The 17966-nt window shown below is 34.2% G+C and overlaps 1 protein-coding gene and 2 long non-coding RNA genes across 5 annotated transcripts; all 3 read right to left on the bottom strand.

Moving 5' to 3' along the window:
* Positions 1 to 371: 371 nt before the first annotated feature.
* Positions 372 to 2513, bottom strand: LOC147382364 (uncharacterized). Of its 3 annotated transcripts, none has more exons than XM_086428986.1 (5): positions 2427 to 2513; positions 2016 to 2336; positions 1767 to 1918; positions 1314 to 1422; positions 372 to 670 (listed from the first exon to the last, which is right to left on the bottom strand). In XM_086428986.1, exons 3-5 carry the CDS (start codon positions 1870 to 1872, stop codon positions 445 to 447), a joined length of 441 nt encoding a protein of 146 aa, XP_086285112.1. In that variant the 5' UTR covers positions 1873 to 1918; positions 2016 to 2336; positions 2427 to 2513; the 3' UTR covers positions 372 to 444. The 3 variants fall into 3 exon arrangements, with proteins under 3 accessions (XP_086285112.1, XP_086285113.1, XP_086285111.1); XM_086428987.1 differs by having other exon boundaries at positions 2016 to 2331; positions 2427 to 2496; XM_086428985.1 differs by having other exon boundaries at positions 2016 to 2506.
* Positions 2514 to 2531: 18 nt separating this feature from the next.
* On the bottom strand, positions 2532 to 4789 carry LOC147382363 (uncharacterized). Its single transcript, XR_015173874.1, has 3 exons — positions 3819 to 4789; positions 3595 to 3741; positions 2532 to 3044 (listed from the first exon to the last, which is right to left on the bottom strand). It is a non-coding gene; the product is annotated as an uncharacterized LOC147382363 (long non-coding RNA).
* A 501-nt stretch (positions 4790 to 5290) lies between these two features.
* On the bottom strand, positions 5291 to 7271 carry LOC147382362 (uncharacterized). The gene is made up of 3 exons (XR_015173873.1): positions 6811 to 7271; positions 5865 to 6091; positions 5291 to 5761 (listed from the first exon to the last, which is right to left on the bottom strand). It is a non-coding gene; the product is annotated as an uncharacterized LOC147382362 (long non-coding RNA).
* Between the last annotated feature and the right edge of the window lie 10695 nt (positions 7272 to 17966).

Below are 17966 nucleotides of genomic sequence, written 5' to 3'. Positions count from 1 at the left end.
TCATCACTACAACAAATATGGCAATTAGGAACGGTTTATTACCGTTCCTAAGCCACTATGAAACGGCTTGCAGGCCGTCTTTAATCGAGGCGTCGTTAATGAGGTTAAACGGCTGAAAGCCGTTCTATATTTCATGATTTGGAACGGTTACAAACCGTTCCAGATCTCTGAATTTGGAACGGCTTAAAACCCTTCCTAATTTGCGTCTTTTATTCACAATACAAAAAAGATTTGAGACATCGGATTTTATAGAACTGATGTCATAGGTCTGCGACTTTAGACATCGGTTATAAACCGATATCTAAAATTATTATAAATTGATGTCTAAAATTAATATATATTCTATTTGCTTATTACCCACGGTTAAAATAGATCCAAATAAAGAACATCGAGGTTCTCTATCACATTAATTTATACACAAAAAGAGTTGCAATGACTCATAACTTACAAATCCAAAATTACAATGCATCGATAAACCCTATTCACAATTATTACACAAGCACAAGTGCTTACAAGGAAGCAATGCCAGCACTCCCATCCCTCCCTATCTTCTTTAAGATCCCCACAATGCTCGAAACTACCAATAAAAGAATTCTTTCGTGTCACCACATTGTATACTCTCACGATGAACTTTCGCACCTTCAAAGGAGTATCCGAGAAGCAAATGCTCCTGATCAACCAAAGAACCAAAGACTATAAGTTGAGAAACTTTCATGTCCACTTGTTCATAAAAGCCACCGATTTAGAATGAGTGCACTAGAGAGTTGTATGTAAAAACTAAAACAAAATGGATATAATTTCATAAAAGCCAGCTCTTATAGTACAAGAAAGCAAAGAAAAACATAGAGAGAGAGAGGGAGAAGATGAGAGGAAGTAATCATTTAATAGGTTTTATAAACTTTGCAACATTATTAGAAAAAAAAAAAAAAAAGAACAGAATTGATTATCTTAAAATGGATATCAAAGATATCAGACACAATAAATTTCCACATCTGAAAATATAGATAAGGATCCAAAGGGTAGACTACAATTTTAATTGTCACAGAAATGTTTGTGAAGCAGATTTTCCAATTTAATAAAATTCCGAAGTCATACTACAGAAAAAAATTCAAGTGGGTAAAAAATTCAAGTGGGTAAAAAATTCAACATCTTCAAATGTATTAAAGATTAAATGCATATTCAGCAATGATAACCTCAAATTATACACACACACGCGCGCCCGCACGGACAAAAGAAATTAAGAAATGAATGTTAATCACGGAAAAGAAAAAAAATAAGCTAAATTAATGAGGTGTAGAGTTTAAGATAATTACACATCCTTGTAAAGCTCATAAGCTATAACAATGGCCTCGATCATGGATTTGTCCACAGTAAGCTTGTTGTGGGTCAAAGTCCCAGTCTTTAACATGCTGATAATGTCTCCTGGTACCAAGATAGAAATTTGTTTTGTTAATGGCTAAGATACCCCTGCATATTTCTACTATTAACTCTTACTCTTGTTTAAGGGACAGTATGGTCAATAAAAACACAATTAAGAATGTATAAGCTATTTTTCACCCAAACCCTCGTGGCTTTTGGAAGTGCTTTTACACTCCAAAAAATACTTCTTGTATATCTTCACCAAAAAATTGATATTGCAATCATGATTCTTATAGAAGTGATTCAAAGAATTTGAGGCTGATAGAGAATAATATTTCTGTTAAAGACTACCCTTGGGCTCCTCCGACGAATTACTGATCTATTTGTGTTCGGCAAGAGGTTCTTACCTTTGGAAGTCAACGAAGATCGATCGGACCTCGAACAGAGCAAACAGGTACAGTATATTGGTTGCCTTGGAAGGAGAATGGTGAAATCCCTCAGTCTTGTTTGCATTGCCTATAAAACAGCTACGAGTTTCATTTGTAGAGTACATCGTCTCCTAATGGTAATAATAAAATCAATTATTATATGTTAAAATTTTATACTTCAAATATATATGCTACAAAAAAAAAAAATCAAAATTAATCAATACTCACAGTTACTGAATTACCAAACTCTGTGGTTGAAATATCGTCGTAGGTGAGCACCTTCTCCATTGATTTCAAAAGGAGATGAAGTTGCTTAAGATGTCCCCATTTTGGTTGATTTAAGTTGCCCATATGATTCATTATTGGCTAATTAAGTATATAATTTACAAAATAATTTTTTATTTCATTTTATATATATAAATTTTGGTGAATATTAACCATGTAATAATTTTGGAAAGTGCCTCCAAACTGAAAGAAACGAGCAATGACACATGCAAGATCTTCAGCAGTTTTGCGTGGATCTTTACCACCCCAATTCTTATACCTGAACTAAAAAAAAAAAGAAACCCCATTTTAAAATACCAATTTATTTATGATAATAAAATAAGTAAAAATAAATCAAAATAATAATAAACTCACCAGCCAGTCCAATTCTCAGTCCACATCTTTGGACTATTTGGATTATTAGGCTCAAAACCATCACGGTACCATCCATTGCAAGTGTTGGTCTGTTTAGAAATATTAACATAATTTATATAACCTCTATGAGTAAATATAAATATAATTAATTGTGAAAATATGCAAAGAAATGGTAATTAGTGATTATTTAGACTAAAATAATAATAAAATAAGTACCATTGGCTGAGGGGGCATCTTCCTGTTGGCACATAATCCATGGGACACTGATGGATATTTTTATGCACGAGTCCCTTCGTCTTAATTATTTTTAAGACAAATGAGCATAAACACAAGTGGAGGGACGACAGCCGACAACGATCATGAGCAACCAGCCACACGTGTTAGTTATTCCATACCCTGCACAAGGCCATGTGATGCCTCTCATGAAACTCTCATGTTGCTTGGCTGATAGAGGGTTCAAGATCACATTTGTGAACACTAACGGCATCCATGCTAGAGTCATCATGGCAGCTTCACCAGTGAAGGAAAACGAGGTTGGAAAGATATGTTTAGTTTCCATTCCAGATGGGCTTACACCAGAAGAACGGAGTGATTCCTTGAAGAAATTTGACACCATCCCTAAAACCATGCCGGCCCAATTAGAGAAACTTATTAGGAAGATCATCAAATCTAGTAGAAGTGAGAAGATTGCATGTGTCATCGCCGACACAACCGTAGGATGGGCGACCCCAAATTGCATTTTCCAAATAAAAATAACATTGTCCAAATTTGATGGACTTATATCCTCATGATTGTGTATACAAGGTAAGCATCATCTTTATGCAAATAACATTGTTACTAGTGGTAATAGCATTACATGCATTGAGATTACTTTAGAGGCTTCTAACAATGAAGTAATGACACTCATTCCATACCCACAGCACCTCACCCAATTTTTCAAGCCTCAATACATTGGGATCTAGACAGTCTTAAGGTTTTCAAATTAGTTTCAAGCTTTCAAGGCAACAGCCTAACATATTGAATCAGCAATCTGAAAATTTTCGTTAAGCGTTAAGCACAACTTTAATGCAACTATAAGATAATGGGATATATATATATATATTTTAATTAATTATTTAATTTATCTACTTGCAAACTAAAATATGGGATTTTATACTCGAACACTTACCTCACTTTTGAGAGCAGCAGTGGCAGTGCACTGTACCTGGATGCTGTAACCAGTGCAGCCACAATATAGTTTTTCATTTGAGATGGCAAAGCACTTAACATGTTTGTTGAAGTTTATGTTCTTTGGAACTCCACCCCACTTATATACCTGCAAACAAAGAATTTGATTAAGGAAGCGTACTTGTTTCAATTGTTCAAACATCATCCAGACCATTGATGACTAACCTTAATCCAGTTCCTTGAGAAGCAAAGCATGCAAAGCTGGTATTGGCGACCAACTCGTATACTGCCTCTTTCACATCGTAAATCTGAACACAATGAATTCCTTCTGGTTTGATTTCCCAAACCTATAAATGGTTAAAAATAATAATAATTATTTAGTCCTTTGACAACCAATTATTATCCCATAACTTTACTATCCATCTCATTACATAGCAAGGATTCAAGATTTGCAGATTGATATAGGAAATAAACTCAACAACATCAGTCAGTAGAAAAATGGAAATTGCGTGACTGTCTTTATAGTGCTGATGGACAAGTAATGTGATAAGGACAATTGGCCATCTCCAAAGATATGGATAGTAGCACAAATATAATACGACAACAAAAACAATAAAGCCTTATCCCAAGGATTTGGGGTCTGCTATCTCCATCCATTTTCCTTTTTGGTCTTCCTCCCGCTCTTTTAGTATCTTCAATTTGAATATTTCTTCAAACTAGGGATGTAATAGGCCTTCGTTGGACATACCCAAACCGTTTAAGTCGACTTTCTGTAGTTTAGTCAGTATAGCTACATTTTGCAATAAAAAATGTGATAAAAATAAAGTAGGGAGGCAGTTGATAAAAGAAAATTACAGAAAATCTTATTTACATGCTCAAGCAAGTTAGAACACAATGGTAACAAACTACAACTCCCACCCTATGACAAAATTAGCATCTCCCATTAAGGATATGGAAGAAGCCGAACCAGATGTCTTACATTCTTTTCCAGAAGCCTGAGAAGAAGCCATATCTTAAGACTATGGGTTGCAATAAAAGAAGTAAATCGATTTAATAAATTTGATGATTGATTGTTGGTATATTAGCAATCAGGCATAAGCCTTAAGACCTCATAAATGAAAAAGAATAAGAAATGCATAAGCCTTAAGACCTCATAGATGAAAAATATCAAAATGGTCACTTACCACATCTTATTCCTCCAAATTAGCCAAGGGTGTTGGTTTCAAGCTTGAGTCCTTCTCCCTAACTGATTAAAATATAGTTAAGTGAAAAATAACACAATGTCTCATCACCCAAATGAAAAAAGAAAAGACCAAGATAAACAGTAACAACAACAAACATTAACATCTATTTTTCATTAGATCAGCCATGCTATATATAATGAGTATGCTAATTAGTTATACATGCTATTGAATTGCTTCCAAGAAAATAATATACTAAGAGTTGCAAGAACTTGAGCAAACTTGGGCCTCTACCTTAAATTTGGTACAAACTTGGGCCTCTATCTTAAATCTGGTAAACAAGATCATCAATCTAAAAACTATCATACCCATAACCACCTCCTGGATTTGATTAATCAGAAAATAAACCTATAAGACATTCTCAGTGGCTACTTTTGCTCACCCTATAGACTCATAAAAAATATTCTAGAAGGAGTCAAATTCATCAAATAGGATCTTCAATCCATGAGACTTTTCGGGCACTCGCAATAAAGTAGGAAGCCCAACTTTTACTAATTACTCCCCAATTTCTTAAATTATTATCACCCCCCAATTAAAGATTAAAACACAATATTCAAACATTGCAAAGGTTTGGCTCAAGTTATTATCTCAACATTATAACACATTCAAACAATTTCAGTAGTTGTTTACAATTAGGATTAAGCCCATATAAAATCCAATACTCAAATATAGAAATCTAACAAAACAAATGAGAGAGCTACTAATGGCACCCCAACTTTTACTTGTCCTCAACCATTCATTTATTTTTTATATTTTTAATTGGGGTGTAGTAAGTAAAAAAATTGTTAGATGAATTCTGTATTCCATGTGAACTGGATATTAGAACAAAGCCATACCTTCCACGAATAGAATTAAAATCCCCACAAACTAACGTTGGAATGTCTGCACTAACATCAATTTTTCTAATCCTTTCAAGAGAGTATGGACCTGATACAATAAAAAGGAAACATCTAAGGACACATATTTAAGTTGAAATATAAGATCCATAAGAAAATATGGACTTCACAGTAGAAAATGTTCAGCTAAGAACCTGCCAAAGCTTAACATCCTTGAGATCTTGATGAACATTTACATGTGTATTCGCCTTAAATATAATGCCGCAAGGAAAAAACCAGAAATGGTTACACCATGTTCAGCACTAACAGTGGTCCACTGTACTCATTACTGCTGGTTGGCTTAAAGTCAAAGTATGCACCATGAGAGGAATGTCCTCAGTCAATCAACTGAGATAAGGGACAACACCTTCCCCTTTAGTCCCTAGCAGGCATGGGTAAGAAACTGGTTCTCAGATTTTGGAGGCATTTTTATTGTCAAAACTAAATAACTTTGACAAATCCCCCTTCATATCCACAATCCTGAACACACATGAGATCCTACCCTTTGCAGCCAAAACACACTTGTATCCCTAACTAATAACAGAAAAACTAGAATTATATGTTCCCAAATAGTACATCCAGTGCTTCAAATATTTATTAACAATCGTATGGCCACTTACAGAAATCCATAGCTCTGAAAATATAGATTCGATATATCTTAATCCCTTGTAATATCTAAAAGATAAACTTCTTATATAAATTGGGATATCGATGTCAAGAGAAAACCTAATAGTTAATAAGAAAATAATCCATTTTCAGAGATGGAACTATAGGTTTATGAAATAGTTCCAATCAAATTATCACTCAAAGAACTACTACAAATCCAGAGAACCACAACATCAATAGATAAATCCTAATTTCAGATTATATAGTAATTGAAGAATACATAACCAAAAGCCTTACAAAAACTAATAGATCTGGATTCAAGTCACACAAAAAACACATAAATCACTGCATTCATCAATATCTCAAGTATTTAAGATCTAAATTAAAAAAAAATACACAAAAACAACAAATTTCATCGAATCTGTGACTATTAAAACCTCAGATTTCTCACAGGAACACTCAAATCTGATAATCCCTAATAAAAAATGCACCTACCTTTACCAACTGTGCAGAGAGGTTTCAAAGAGCTCATAAGCTCTCATTAATGGCGACTGCCGCTCAAAACCTAGAAACAAAATCATCCCAATCCAACTGAGAGAGAGAGAGATGAGAGCGAGGGGGATGAGATCGAGGGAGCGACTGAGAGAGAGAGAGATGAGATCGAGAGGTCGATCAAGGGAGAGATTGAGAGAGCGACTGAGAGAGAGAGACTGAGAGGTCGATTGGAGCGACTGAGAGAGAGAGAGATGAGATCGAGAGGAGATCGAAAGATCGATTGAGCGAGCGACTGTGAGAGAGAGAGAGAGATCCGTTCTCATATACTGAGACGGGAAATTGGGACATTTAAAATCTGATTAAAACGGTTTTAATAGGTAAAACGGTTTAAATCCGTTTTTAATTAGAAACGGATAAAATCCGTTTTATAATTCGGTTCCTGATTCGCTATTTTCTTGTAGTGCATGAACAGAAGGCATTGGGGTAGTGAGATCTGTTGGGAGTTTTGAAGCAATTGCAAGAAGAGAGAGTGTAAGGGAGTTGAGTGAGAATAATTTACATGGTGTCCATGGCTTCCTACGACATAATCCATGAAATACATCATATACCATAAACAGAAAACATACAAAAGTACCTGCCGCTATGTATAGGCCAATTATTGGCATTGGGGAAGAATACTTTTGATCATCCAACGTTACATTCAAACAAACTTGTTTCTCCATTTTTCCTTCTTTAGATTCACCAGATTAAGTTTTGCTATACTTCTTCTCCTCAAGTATAATTCAGGGTTGGTAGTGAAGAGTATGGATTAGGGTAAAGAATCAATACTTACATTGCTGGGTGAGGAAAGTAGTTTGCTTTCCTTCTATCTTCTTTCTTCTTTCTTCTTTTTCTTTTCTAGATCAAGAACCAAATTGGATTCTTGAGAAATATGTATAACTGTTCCTATGGTAAAAATACCAACGTTTCAAATGTAAAATTTACAAATAAATCTTAAGGATTTGAGGTGTCCAAGAAGAGGATGTGTCAACTCAATCTTGACAAGGGCCAAAACAATTTGACTCGTTGGAGTCATCTAATATCGGCTGAGTTAAACTGCGCATTAAGCTGGTTTAATTTTATATAATGTTACATGTTAATTAATATTTAAATTATCCAACTCATTTTCTGAGACTGTGGAGTGTGGTAGGACATTAGGTTAGTGACCTCATCAAAGAATCTGCCTCATGTATATGGGAAGACTGTTACAACTTCCTAGTGATCAAACTGAAATCAATTGAAATCCAAACATATCTTGGTAAGCCTCTCTATTCACTATATTTTGAATATTAACAACCCTAATTATTTATTAATATCTAAAGTTTTCCTTTTTCTTTTCCTTTTCCTTTTCCTTTTCAAGTGACATTGCCCTATATAAATATTAATTTCTATGCTATTTCATATGGTGTCTACGTGGCACTTTATTGTTGGATTTTAAAATTTCTTGGGCTGCTAACTAAGCCATGAGAATCTCCTTCCTTGTAACTGTTTTAATTAAAAAATAAATAAAAATAAAAACAAAAACAGCGTACCTCCTTTAGATAAAAATAAACAAATTAGTTCCAATGCGACTAATTTGGCTCTGATTAATTGATATTTTCTTTTTTATTTCAAATTTACAGTTAACAAGAATCCTTTGAACTGTACTGGAGGAGGGAGAGTTCACCAAACAATCATACCAAGAATTGGACTTTAGTTTTAGGAGATTTTCAACACAAGCAGATTTTGTAACGAAAATGCCTTCAAAAATTTATTTTTCTTACCAAAATACCCACGGATTCTAATTTCCAAAGTGTATTTATTGTACTTTCTCACAGCTTGGTTAGCAGCTTAAGAAAATTTAAAATCCAATATAATTGTGCCACGTAGACACTTAATCTAAGTATAGAAACGGGATGCTGATGTGGATTCTCATTCAAGAAAAAAGAGTCTCTTTGCCAAGTATTTTTTGTGAGATTTAAATCATTCTACATATTTAACCACATAACTAGAAATCTATAATTTTTCAAGATTTAGAATTATGCATACATCTCAAAAAATCTAGTCATGCTCTTAAAGATTAGGATATTTACCTTGTGCCATAAGTTAAATCGATGATCCAAGATTATGTTGGAGGTGTGCCTTTCCCAAATCCTTATGCTTGTGATCCGATGTATGTAAATCCCCAAATCGTGTGAATTTTGTTTCATGTTCTATAATTTTCAGACTCACATTTTCTTCCCTTGTTATGTTGGTTCGATCTAGGGTTTTAGTGATTGATGGAAACAACCATTATTCACAATTCTATTTCTCTTATTGCTTCTCACATTTCGTGAGTGCCTATTATGAAGTGTCGATCCACTTAAATAGATGGGAAAAGAGGGCCTAGCTAGAGATCCACTTTTAATAGGGTTCCTATCCATCAAAGTTTCCTTCTAAACCTTGAAGAGTTATTTCTATTTATAATTTAATTGATATTTTCTATTAATCATTGACGTTTCTACTTGTATAGAATCCTTGTACAAGTCGAATACTCAAAATGTGTAGGTCAATTGAGCCACACGTTATTGAATTCTAATATCCTTCCACTTGGCCCATAAGACCGATTTTGTAAAAGTAAACTTTTTTTTTCTACAAAATAGTTTATTTTTTAAAAAGACTCAATTTAAAATTTAATAATCAAAAACATTTTTACACGTGATCACAAATTTTGAAATCTTGTTAATAAACCTAATATTGAATTAGATACTATAATATTATATTTCACTTAAATACTAATGTGAGTCATTGTAGTTGTATGTTATCTATATCATACTCCCTTCCATATATCGCACAATTAATATCCTTCCTAATATAACTTTTAATTGTGCCCCTATAATTGTTTTGTCAAGATATTTTATGTATTACTTAAACCCAAAACAAAATATTGTTATAATATGAATAAAAACAAGAAATAAAATGTTATTTAAAACTAATGTTAATATTAATGTCAATTACATAACCACTTCAAAACAACTTACTCCAAATATATAAAAAATTTCATCAAAAGACCCATCCTCATAACTTGTTTTTTGTAAGCTTTTGGTGATAACCCCTTTGTCAATAGATCGACTATTATTTAAGTGATATTGATGTTCTCGATTGTCACTACCTATTTTTGCACTCTTTCTAACCACAAAGTACCTAACCTTCATGTATTTTGTAATTTTTGAATACTTTTCATTCATAGAAAAGAATACAAATGCGGTATTATCATAATATATCTTCAACGACTTAACTATAGAGTTGACAACCTGAAGTCGTAAGATAAAATTCTACAACATAAAGCATGACTCCTAGCTTGTTCCTCACGAGATAGCTCCACCTACTAGTAGGAATACAAAACGTGATGTAGACTTTCTATTGTTAAAATATCTGACAAAATTTGAATTTGAGTACCTAATCACTTCTAGATAATCCGATCTTATGTAAGTGAGCATGTAGTCCTCCATCCCTTGTAGATGTCTTATAACTTTCTTTGTAATTTTTCAATAGTTTATTCCTAGGTTACTCTAGTATTTACCTAACATTCCAACTATAAAATTGATATATGATCTGGTACAAGTTTGCGTGTACATCAAACTCCTAACAACTGAGATGTATGAAATATCCCCCATCTACTTTTTTTCTAAATCATTCTGTGAATATTACATCAAGTTGAACTTATCTCTCTTTTCTGATAGGCATGTCATCGATAAATCAAGACTACATGTTATATTTTTCGAAGTCTCGATTGATATATCATTTCTAAGACAGTCCTAAGAATCCTTGAGATCAATTCATAAGGATTTATATGCTAATGACATATGTTGCCTCACCCATATCAACCATCTTGAAATTCTTAATCAGATAATTTTTTATTTTGTGCAATAAAATTAAGATCACTATTAATTAAGAGAATATCATCTATATAGGATCAACATAACAAACTTTCTCCGAGTAACCTTCAAATATATATATTGGTCAATAGTATTTTTCTTAAATTAAAAGGATGTAATGGTATCATTGAACTTTATATGCCATTGCCTCGAAGCTTGTTTAAGTCTGTAATAAATTTCTTAAGTCTGTAGGCTAACATTTCTTTTCCCTTTTCCATAAACCATTTAGGTTGTTCTATATAGATTTTTTTCATTCAAACTCCTATTCAAGAAAGTCGTAGTCACGTTCAATTGATATAACTCCAAATCATAATGAGTTTTTCTTTGAAATTATAGAAAATGTCTAAGTGTAATCGATGCCTTCATTTTGAGTAAAATCTTTGGTTACAAATCTAACTTTAAATCATTTGACATTGTCTTTTTTGCTACACTTGGTCTTGAAATCCCATTTATAACCGACTTTCTTACTTTTAAAAGACAACTCAATGAGATCCTAAACATGATTCCAATCCATAGATTTTTACTCTTCTTTCATAGCATCCATAAACTTAGAAGAATCATTACTTTTCATTGCTTGTGAAAACATAATCGGATTTTTATTTATCCCAATATCATAATCAAATTCATATAAATACACCATGTAATTATATAAAAATGGCATGTCTCCTTTCTCTGAGAGATTTTCTCAAAATTATCGATGGTGAATCTTCAATAATAATAATTGAGTCCTTATGAAGTGGTAAATTAACTTGGTCTAAATGTTGTCCATTTTCCTCAAGTTGTTGAACAATCTGAGAATCAACAATTTCTTGAAGATTAAGGTGTTGTAGGATAGCCATTTTTGTTTCATCAAGAGTTACTTATGTGTTTCAACACTCCCACTAATGTCACATTTTTTTAAGAATCTAGTGTTTTCGTTTTAGCTATTCTTGTATTATGATTAAGGCAATAGAACTTATATCCTTTAAATTTTTCTGGATAACTAATGAAATATTCTAAAATGGTCTTTGGATTCAATTTATTTTCGTATGGATCCTTATTTCTGCTGGACAACTTCAAACATGTAAATGTCTTAAATTAAATTTCCTACCAATCCATAACTTGAAAGGAGTTTTGAAAACTACCTTAATAGAAATCTTACTTAAGATAAACATTACGGTCTTTAATGCTTCTTCCTATAAGAATTCTCGTGTTGTTGAAGGACTCAATATACTTCTAACCATATTCACAAGCATACGATTACACCTTTCAGCCACACCATTTTGTTGAGGCATACCTGACATTGTTTATAGGCGCAAATGCTTAGGGCCCATGTGGATACAAGAGCCAAAAGTACTTAGAACATAAGTACTTTTTGAAGTACTGTCTGGAGTAGGTGGATAACTGTTGTGTGTTTGAATGCAGGTTCTGAAAAGTACTATCAGAAGTACTTTTAATAGAGTTTTGTGTTTAAAAACTATTTTGGATTCTGTTAATATGATCAAAATGCCCTTATAAGTATCAATTACTATTTTTAACATTATAACTTAACAAATTATTCTTCAAAAGAAATAAAAGTTATTGTTTTTATCCATAAAAACTAATATAAACACTCAACAATTATAAAAAAATAGAAGATATTGTGAGCAAATATATACAACCACTAAAAATATGAATAAGCTTTCACCACATCAATGGATAGTAAATTTGTGTGTAATTGTTCACATCAATTTTGCGATAAGAAAATTTCAACCATGGTTGGAATGCTCATGGATAAATCATTGAGTAAGCAATTGGGGGAGATAGAAATCCAAATTCAAATGTACACTAAAAGTCTACCACCATATCAATGGATAATAATAAAATATTATTTAATTGCATTTTTGAGGATATGTTTGTAATTTTCAAAATTTATAAGGGGTATGCTTGTCCCAAATGCTATACCAAAAATCTACTACCACACCAATGGATAATAATATAGTATTACTACAATTGCATTTTTGAGGATATGCTTGTAATTTTCAAAATTTATGAGGGGTATGCTTGTCCCAAATGTTACACCAAAATGCTACCACCATATCAATGGATAGTAATATAATATTATTCCAATTACCTTTTTGAGGGTAGGTTTGTAATTTTTAAAATTTATGAGGGGCATACTTGTCCCAATCTTGTCATTTTGACAGTGTTTTGTGGCTCAACGCAAGAATAGTTTAGAGAAGTAGCACCATCGGTACTCCATAAAAAAGCACTAAAATGACTCCACAGTAAAGTAGTTCTTTCCAAGAGTTATTTGTCCAAACACCTTTAAAGTGCTTCTGACTCCTCGCAAAAGTCAGAAGTACTTAGAAGAGTCAATCCACACAGGTCCTATTTTTCTAAGAGTCTGAAAAAGAGAAATTAGGACTCTGGCTAGATTCATTAAATTTACTATACTATTTACTTTTCTATCCCACCTAACTATATTAACTTTCTTATATAATTGTCTTTCTACCCTAATTATAAATATCTAAAAGATATCAACTGATTGAGATTTTTTATGTATTAAATAAACAAAACCATAACTAAAGAGGTCATCTATAAATGTAATAAAATAGCGGGAAATGGTCCACAAATGTCAGTATGTATGATCTCAAGAAGTTCTTACTTCTTGTGGCTCATTTCTTAGTATATTTGATTTATTTTATTTTAATGTAATCCACATATACTGAGAAATCTGTGAAATCCAAATTATCCAAAATTTTGTCTTTCATTAATTTCTCTATCCTAGTTCTTGAGATATTGAGATATGCCCGAACATTTATGCCACAAGATAACTAAATTTTCATTTATCAAACCACGTTTCAAACTATTATTCGAATGAAAGATAACTAAAGACTGGGTATAATTATAATTTAAATTAATTTTATATAAACCATTAAATAATATCCTACAGCTAACTAAAACTAAATATAAAATTAATTTTATTTGTCTACTTTCAAAAGAAACATAATAACCTAAACTATTTAATCTAGATAAAAAAAATCAAATTCTTAGATATAGTAGGAATATAAAAAATGTTCTCCAAATCCATCTAATTACCAGTCTTTAATACCAAATGATAGTTTCCCACAACTAGCACTTGTGCTCTAAGATGGTTTTTTACGAAGATAGGACTTTTCACTTTGTATCGACTTCCTACTTGAAAGGAATCCCTACATCGAATTTATAATGTGATTGCAAGTCTTGAATCAATTCACAAAGTAATTTATAATTTGAGAGCACTTTACATATTGAACCCTTTTCTTTTGAATATTTCCTTGTCAAAATCTCATTAATGTTATTTATGCCTTCTCTCTTAATATTCAATTTTTTTGCAGCAATGCAGTCTCAAACAGTTGCATTAAATACATTGCCATTTTCAGCACAACCTCTCTAAACCAAAATATTGAAATTTCATTTAAATTTCTTTGGCGAAGTACCGAGTTTGGAGGATGGGAATACTCCGAACTCATCTTCTCCCAAATGGATCAAATGTTTCACCCAGAGACATCTCTCTAGAATGCTATGATCAGAGGTTATGCTTTCAATGGCCCATACGAGAAAGGCATCTATATGTACGATAGAATGACCCAAAGAGGACTCAAATCCAACAATTTCACATACCCCTATGTCTTGAACTTGTTTGGAGAAATCAGAAACCATAGAGATGGGAGAAAGGTACATTGTCAGATTATTAACGTGGGAATCGAACGGATATCTTCTATTGCAAATTCGCTTCTAAATTTCTACATAAAGATAGATACATTTTATGATTTTGTGAGAAATAGGAAATTAATTGATTGATGCCCTGAAGATTTTTGACGGTATGATTCTTAAACCGATAGAATTATGTAATCGAATGATATCTTTATATGTGAGTTGAGAGAGCAAGAAGATTGTTTGAAGTGATGCCTGAAAGAGATGTTGCTTCTTGGAATTCAATGGTTTCATGCTATGCTAGAGTTGGGGAAGTAGAAAATGCAGGAGATTTGTTTGATGACGATGAGAAGATTGGAGCCTAAGCCCTTAGATTAGTTCAATTCTGTTGAGTCATTATCTTTAATTTTGTTGAGTCAGTCATTATTCTGTTGAGTCAATTCCTATGTATCAGGAGAAGTTGTTAAGTCAATAACCTCATCCCTTCTGTTGAGGAGCAAATTTAGGACCCATTGAGTCTTTACATCTTTATATTGTAAAAGGTGTGAGAAGGAAGGAAGCAAGGAATGGATACTTTCTTTAATTATAATTTTAATTGTAGCTGGTTCTATCATTTTGGTATCAGAGCATCGACCCTACAATTATGGAGACACCACCACCAGGCTTTGCAAACCCAAATCCCCACCCAACCGATGAGTTACAAAAAGAATTAGAATTCCACAGAAAAGAAGTTGCTGATCTTAGTTCACCAATTTTTTTCAACAGCCCAGACCCCCACTAGCACCCCCACATGTTGAAATCCCTTTTCAAATTCCCAGACAACCACCACGCCCAATTCAACATACGTTCAATGGCTTCCAAGGGCAACCCTTGCGACTGGATTTTCCTACATTCGACGACACTGACCCCGATGGTTGGGTTTTTCGCACCCAACAATTCCAAGGTTTCAATGGAATCCCTGACGAAAATATGGTGGAATTAGCATCAACACACTTGCTTGGGGATGCCATTCCATGGTACCAGTGGTTGGTTAAAACTGTTGGATGACCCACTTGGATCAATTTCAGTCGAGCCTTGTGCGCGAGGTTCAGGACAACAGACAATGAGGATCCTGAAGGGTCATTAGCTAAACTGTGCCAGACCACTACTGCTAGAGACTATCAAACTAAATTCGAACGGTTAGCTAACCGAAGTCTCATCTTGCCTGAGCCCTTTCTCATCCGTTGTTTTATCTCTAGCTTACATGACGATATCCAAGCTGGTGTGAAATTGCTAAACGCTTGCACATTAATACAAGCCTATACCATCGCCAAACAACAAGAAAAGGCCACCAATGCTATAGTTTCTACTGTTTCTAAAAGGCAAACCCACAGAATGTCATTCAACAAAACACCTTCTCCTCAAACACCTCCACTACCACTCCCACAACCTCCATCTAAGTGGACAAATCCTACTCTTTCCCCATCAACAAACATTCCACCTGGAGTTAAGCGCCTTAGTGTTGCTAAACAACAAGAAAGACGGGCCAAAAACCTATGTTTCAACTGTGATGAGCAGTATTGTCCTGGTTACCGTTGTCAAAAACCCCAGCTACTACTCTTAGAAGTTGATGATAATGCTGAATTCCTCGATGCATCTACCACTTGCATAACGGAAGAGTCAACTGTGGAAATTTCCCTTCATTCCTTATGTGGTAACAACCGTCCATAAACTATGTGTATTTTGGGCAATATCAAAAGACATTCTTTGAGGGTTCTAGTTGATTCTGGTGCAACCCATAATTTCCTCCACCCAAAGCTTGCACAACGTTGCGGGTTGGAGATTGCACAATCCAAACCTATATCGGTTTAGGTAGCCAATGGTACTATGGAACAGAGTCCTGGGCATTGCAATCGTGTCATGCTAAGATTACAAGGACATACATTCTATCCAGATTTCTTCCTACTACCTATATGTGGTTATGATGTTGTACTTGGCGCTGAATGGCTACGTTCACTCGGAGTTATCTCGTGGGACTTTAACCAAATGAAGATGATATTCAACCAAGGTAAGCAACAATTCATTTTAACTGGTATAATACCTGTTGTTGGTACAGTCAAGAACTCAAATGAGTTTCACCAGCTAGTGTTGAAGCAAAGGCTCAGGTTCTACATCCACCTCATGCAATTTCAGTCTACCTCACAACAAGAACTATGTCCAGAGGTTTCTTCCTTGTTACAGCAGTATTCAACTCTATTCAAGCAACCACACGGGTTACCTTCATCTAGAAGTCACAACCACCACATATGACTATTACCCAGCAGCTCACCACCAAACATTCGGCCATACCGGTACCCGCATTTCCAAAAAAATGAAATTGAAAAGCTCGTGCAAGAAATGCACGACTCTGGTATTATTCGGCCTACTACAAGTCCTTTTTCATCTTCGGTTCTCTTAGTCAAAAAGAAGGATGGCAATTGGCGAATGTGCATGGATTATCGTGCTCTCAACAAAATTACTGTAAAGGACAAATATCCCATCCCAATCATAGATGAGCTGCTTGATGAGCTACATGGAACTACCGTATTCTCTAAGCTAGATTTACGATCCGGATATCACCAGATAAGGGTAATTGAAGTCGACATTCCAAAAACTGCTTACTCATAAAGGCTATTACGAGTTTCTCGTCATGCCCTTTGGCTTATCCAACGCACCGGCCACTTTCCAAGGGTTAATGAACGAAGTTTTTCGGCCTTTCCTTTGATGGTTTGTGTTGGTATTTTTTGACGACATCCTCGTTTATAGCAAAAGTTTGACGGAGCATTTAGATCATCTCAAACAAGTATTTCAGTCCTTACACAGACATCAATTATTTGTCAGGAGGGAAAAATGCTCTTTTGCCCAATCTTCAGTTGAATATCTTGGCCATATAATTTCAGCCAATGGAGTGCGGGTGGACCCTTCAAAAATCAAAGTCATGAAGCAATGGCCTAAACCATCTACCCTCAAGGCACTACGTGGTTTTTTGGGACTTATTGGGTATTATCGAAAGTTTGTCAAGGATTATGGGAAGATCACTGCACCATTAACTCATATGTTACAAAAGGACTAGTTTAGCTGATCACCTAATACGGAAATAGCCTTTGAAGCTCTCAGAGAAGCTTTATCCACTACTCCTACACTATCATTGCCTGATTTCTTTAAGGAATTTATCATCAAGTGTGATGCCTCTGGTGCGGGCATTGGGGCAGTACTCACACAAGGCGGTCAACCATTAGCTTATCTTAGTAAATCTTTGGTCGAAAAGCACAAGAAACTCTCGATCTATGACAAAGAAATGCTTGCAATAGTCTTTGCTATCTCTAAATGGCGTCCTTATCTATTGGGCAGACACTTCAAGGTCCTCACTGACCATCGTACATTGAAATATTTTATGGATCAACGACTGACCACCATGGAACAATAAAAATGGCTCACAAAACTACTTGGGTACGACTACTAGATAATCTACTACAAAGGCAATGAAAACACTACTGCTGATACCCTTTCACGCCTACCCGAGTTACTAGTCATCTCTACTCCAAT

The sequence above is a fragment of the Akebia trifoliata genome, chromosome 16 (genome assembly GCF_017979445.1).
Source record: "Akebia trifoliata isolate Shusen 1 chromosome 16, ASM1797944v1, whole genome shotgun sequence".
NCBI lineage: Eukaryota > Viridiplantae > Streptophyta > Magnoliopsida > Ranunculales > Lardizabalaceae > Akebia > Akebia trifoliata.
This window is presented reverse-complemented; position numbering and strand designations above follow the sequence as displayed.